Genomic DNA, 5,625 nt, shown 5'->3' with positions numbered 1-5,625 from the left:
GCGTCACAGATTATCGTCCCACTTTAAACACAGAGGAGAATTTTGTTTTACAAATAGCAACAAATGCGTGCTTTAAATTCCTGAATATGTTGAACATTTAAGAAATATTGATAATAATCTCAGCAGTCTCTAAACAAGTGGGAACATTACCAACCCTAAATGCACCGCAGTCATTTGTGGCATAAATTACAACGACGAAAATGGACAAAAGACAAGAAAAAAGAAATAAATCTAAAACAGCGAAATGTAGGACCTTAAAAGTTAAAATAATAACGTACAATATATTTACTAATATTATCTTAACATGAAGTAAGAGTAAGAAAATAATTTAAATAGAAATACAAAATTAAAATGAAAAGCAACATTAGTGCAATTAGAACAAAGGAATAAAAATAAATAGAATAAAAAAGAAAAGATAAAATGTACAAATTAAATTGACGTAATAATAAAATATAATATATTAGGAATTAGAAAATTAAAAGTACTTACAAAATCAAATTAATTAAAATTAGAAATTTATACAACAACATTTTGAAATAGATTTGGAGTAATAATGAGCATAAACCAAACTAAAGACCGAAATAGAAAACAACTGAAAAAAAGAAGAAAAATAAAATTTAATAGTCAGAAATAAAAAGAAATCAACAATAATAAAAATATTAACAAAATTAAAAAGTCTGTTTACCAGGACAGTTCCTCGCTCTCCTCGAAAGGCGGCGCTCTGGTTACAGCATCAAATCCGCTGCCTCCATAGCGCGCGCGCGCTTCGCTGACCGGGAGCAGAAAGCAGCGCGCGCTCCAACCCTCCCCCTCTCTCCGTAAAACGCGCACGCGGGCCACGCGGTGAGCGCGCGCTCTCCGTGTTTCCCCACACGAGTCCGAACTGTTTTTGTTTCCGAGAAAACAAAGTCTGATGGCAGTGCCGGCTGGCGCACCGCGGCGCGCTTTTACGCACGGCCTCGGATCTGGATTTTACGCACACGGAGTGCGGACTGGCTACACCTGTGCGTAAACACCGGCACGGGGAGGGGTGGGGCCAGATCAGCGGCCGCAGGTTCACCATCAGAGCTCGGAGCTGCCGCAGGAGAGCGTGAAGGTCTGCGGTGGGAGTGCGGAGCAGGAAGGGGCAGAAAGAGGATTTTTGGGGAAGCTCCTCCTCTCCGTGATGTCGGAACCTCCTTAATTACTAATTTCTCCACATCGAAGCCACGCTCTTTCCCTCCCCCTCTCTCTGTTTTCTCTCTCTCCACTCCTCCATCCATGCATCTCTCATCCTGACCCTCCTTTCTCTCTCCTCTGTCGCTCTGTGGTTTCCAGGATAGCGGAGGTGGACGATCCTGGAGGAGCGCTTCTTTTTTATTCTTCTATTTATTCCTGCTTGTTTTTTTGTTTTGTTTTTTGTTTGTGTTTTCTTTCCTGCCACCGGGCATGGAGGATGTAAAATCCCCGCCGACCGTCCACCGGTCCTCCTCCTTCAGCATCAAGAGCCTCCTGCTGCCCTCCAAGTGCGAGCGCCCGGACCCGGTGGCCGCTGCCACCGCCGCCATGGTCGGCATCCCCGGGACTCTGTCTCCATCACCGGGCTCCGACTCGGACAAGTCGCTGGGCCCCACGGAGATGGACTCCGCCGCCGCGGGTCTGGACCAGGAGAAGCCGGGCAGGGAGGAGCAGGGGGAGCACGAGGAGGAGGAGGAGGAGGAGGACGGAGGAGGAGGCGGCGGAGGAGGGGAGGACTCCAAGCCCACGGCAGGGCACAACTCCACCGGGAGCGGCAACGGCGGCAAGAACGGGAAGTACGACAAGCCGCCGTTCAGCTACAACGCGCTGATCATGATGGCCATCCGGCAGAGCCCCGAGAAGCGGCTGACGCTCAACGGCATCTACGAGTTCATCATGAAGAACTTCCCCTACTACCGGGAGCACAAGCAGGGCTGGCAGAACTCCATCCGCCACAACCTCAGCCTCAATAAGTGCTTCGTCAAGGTGCCGCGGCACTACGACGACCCGGGCAAGGGCAACTACTGGATGCTGGACCCCAGCAGCGACGACGTCTTCATCGGCGGCACCACCGGCAAGCTGCGCCGGCGCTCCGCCACCTCCCGCGGGAAGCTGGCCATGAAGCGCGGGCTGCGCTTCGCCCCGCTGGGCTTGGAGCGGCCCAACAACCCGCTGTACTGGCAGATCTCACCCTTCCTGTCGCTGCACCACCACCACCACCACCACCCGCACTACAACGGCTCCTCGCCCGGCTTCCTGAACCAGGCGGCGGGCTACGGCTCGCTGCTGCCCGCCGTGGAGCAGCTGAGCAACGGGGACCTGGGGCGCTCCATGGCGCTGGGCCTGACGAACACTTACGGCATGAGCACGTCGCCCGTGGGGCTGCTGTCCGGACAGACGGCCGGCTACTTTGTGTCAGGGAGCCAGCACGCTGCGGCGGCCCCGGGGCCACCGGGAGGGGGCCCCCAGCAGCCGCCGCCGCCGCCGCAGCACCTCTCCCAGAGCGCGGCGGGTTTCGGCGGCCTGGGCGCCGGCAGCTCCCCGCAGTCGCTGCTGTCGGACTCGCTGAGGAACAGCTCCTTACCGGCCTTCTCCCCCGGAGTATCGGCGGGCTTCCCCGGGGTGCTGTCCCACCAGAAGAGGGTGGCCCCCAGCGCCTTCCTGAACTGACCCCCCCCCCCCCCCCCCTCCGGACTCTCAGTGGAACAACAGACGTCTGTAAAGGGCAAATAATGCGCGGTAAATATCAAGCAGGAGCAGATTTATAGAACATATGGAGGGAAACTTTCTGGCCATATTGGGTTTATTTTCCAGAGAGAAAAGGGAGAAACTTTGTTACCCGCGGGTGTAAAACTGTAAACTAGACTTGCCAAAGGTAACACTCTATAGGAAGATTTCAAACTATTTATATCTTGTACAAAGGGTTTCAGTACTTTTCTTTGACTCGTTTATTATTTATGTTTTGTATTTATTGTACAATGTATTTAAATTCTATTCTCAGTGTATTTACTCATCAGTATTAACCAACCCGGATGGGAGGGCTGCGAGGATTATTGTTATTGTTATTTATGAATTTTGGAGGCAATCAGAGCGTTTTTTCTGTTTATTAGCGAGAAAAGAAACGTTTGAATAAGTTAAGAATTAATAAAAAAAGCCTTAAAGTTATTAGAACAATCAGGGGTAAGAGGAAAAAGAAGCCTAAAGATCATATCTGCACTCAGGTCTGACCCCGGGAGGCCCAGAGGATGGAGAGTTGCCTTCCAGAGTGAAAATGTCTGCGCAGCAGAACCAGCAGATCTCTGAGTGAGAATAAATTCTGCTGCTGCTGCTTAGAACCCAACATTAACCCGGACCGACCCGGGTAGCAAACTCTTCCTTTCAAAGTGAGCAAAGTAAATCCAGGGGTTTCCAGAGACTTTCTCAGTTTTGCTGTGTGTGTGTCAGTGTGCGCCAAGGCCTGTGCCACCCCCCCCCCCCTCCCTGCGCATGTGCGTAAAAAGGCCGCCGCTCGTAGTATTTCCCGGGGAGCCTCCCTCCCGCTGATGGCGCTCCTCCAAGCCGCTGAACTGCGTCGGTTTCCCGCTGAACGCGTCGAACCGAGCCGCGGCTCCAATTACGCAGATAAAAATAAGAATTAATTTAATCCACACACTAAAGCTAAGGCTAAAGCTTTTTGTTAAACGCAAAGACAATCAGAATAAACAGGATCTCCGACAATCAACCGAACCGGACCTTTTTTTTGGGTCCAGCCTGCTGCAATAATAAATATGCAACTTTTTCTGCTATATTTTTATTTTTCTGACAGAGAATCTGAAAATAAAAATAAAATGTCTCCTGGATTTTTACACCATGTGTTTTATCTCCATTATTTTCAACTAACATTTCCATTAAAAAATAAATCCTAGAGCTTATTATCAATGTTTTCATTTGTATTTTTTGTTTTAAGTAATTATGCGGAGCTAATTTAAGGCCCTATATTTTTTTAACTTAACTTTATTATTTTTTAATTTTAATCTGACACAAAAACACTGAGAAGTTTTGGAAATTAGATTTTCGCTTCAAGAAGCCGATTTAAAACAATGTGAAAATAATAAAATACTTCTTTAAAATAATTATTTATGGGTTTTTATTAAAGGAGATAAATTCCCCCTAAAAAAGAAAAAGTGTCTTTTTTTTTTAAAGATTATTAAAAAATTCTTCCACTTTCAATTTTTTTTGTCGCAATTGTTAAAAAAAATCCTGAATTATTTTCCGCAAATGAAAAATCTTTATATTCCCTTAAATTGTGCTGCATAGAAAAGAAAAAGTGTAATTTTGTGACCCTCTGGTCTCAGGTCAGCAGAAAGCCAGAATCAGTTAAAACTTTTATTTAGCTTCACAAACTTCCGGTTATCTACGTCACGCAGCAAGATAAAATGTTTTTATTTCATTTTTAAGTTCCAGCTGGAAGGTCGCTGGTTAGATTCCCTGGCCTCTGCCTTCTTGTGACGCAGGCTGGTCGGCACCGCAGCCTGGAGGCCGAACCAGGCTCGGTTCTGCTGACATCAAAGCACAAAGTCCAGCAGGTCTGACCGAGGCTGGTCCCGGACCACTTCCTCTTCGTGTCACTTTCTTTTCTCATATTTTGGGTTTTGGTAAAAGAAAATGTTTTTGTTTTCGTTTGATATTTTTTTTGCACTTTTCTAGTTAGAGCTCACCTGTATGAAGTCTGTACCGCTGTCTGTTTCGTTGCTGTTTGTCTGTCTGTTTTTTTTCCAGAGAAACTAAAAATGGATTAAAAAGAATAAAATAACCTGAAGCGGTTTCTGCCTGATGATGGGAAAGTGATTTTATTTGTATTTTTATTTTATTTTACCCCCAGAAAAAAAACAACTTTTCTGAATTTTATTTGTCAATTCCTGTTTTCTTATAAAGATGCTCATCTGTTTAATTTTAAGTAACTTAAAAATATGCAGCAAAGTAGAATATATATATATATATATATATATATATATATATATATATATATATATATATATATATATAAATTTTTTTAACGTACATAGTGTTTAAAGTTAAAGAAAGTTTTATGGGAGTTCTGGACTGGACATATATATATATATATATATATATATATATATATATATATATATATATATATATATATATATATATATGAGTAGAGAAATAGGTCATCCTATCAGAGATGCTCTCATTAAAAATATAATTTCTGTTTTACAGCCTATGAAGCTGTTGTTTTTATTTTGATTTGACGTATTTTAGATTTTCTTCTGTGTTTTTATTGCCTGGAGGATTTTTCAGTTCAAGTCTTGTTATTTTCTTATCCTGTTTGTGGTTTTTTTTCTCAGGTTTCTTGGTTCCAGGCATAAGTTTGGGGTTTAAAAATAACATTTGACTTCTAGGAAGCGGCTTTAGCTGAAATAATGAATATTTTATAGATTGTGTGGAGTAAATGTTGCAGCTTGTGGCTCATTCGCAGCTTTATTTCCTAAACGTTGTGGCTGTAAACTGGCAGCTCGGGACAACAGAGGTTCCTCTCTCCTTCAGAGCAGAAATCAGACCTTCTCTGTTCTTCATTTCCTCACAGTTTGGTTTTTATTCTGTGCCAAAATGCTTCACTTTGACTCC

At 44.6% G+C, this 5,625-nt stretch overlaps 1 protein-coding gene across 1 annotated transcript; it reads left to right on the top strand.

Moving 5' to 3' along the window:
* The first annotated feature begins 621 nt into the window (after nt 1–621).
* On the top strand, nt 622–4,811 carry LOC105920773 (forkhead box protein G1). Its single transcript, XM_012856405.3, has one exon. The coding sequence runs from the start codon at nt 1,429–1,431 to the stop codon at nt 2,665–2,667; it is 1,239 nt and encodes a 412-aa protein (XP_012711859.2). The 5' UTR covers nt 622–1,428; the 3' UTR covers nt 2,668–4,811.
* The last annotated feature ends 814 nt before the right edge of the window (nt 4,812–5,625 follow it).

The sequence above is a fragment of the Fundulus heteroclitus genome, chromosome 22 (assembly GCF_011125445.2).
Source record: "Fundulus heteroclitus isolate FHET01 chromosome 22, MU-UCD_Fhet_4.1, whole genome shotgun sequence".
Classification (NCBI taxonomy): domain Eukaryota; kingdom Metazoa; phylum Chordata; class Actinopteri; order Cyprinodontiformes; family Fundulidae; genus Fundulus; species Fundulus heteroclitus.
This window is presented reverse-complemented; position numbering and strand designations above follow the sequence as displayed.

Coding starts and splice junctions, on each gene's coding strand:
- LOC105920773 (XM_012856405.3), top strand. CDS start 1,429: ATGGAGGATGTAAAATCCCCGCCGACCGTCCACCGGTCCTCCTCCTTC.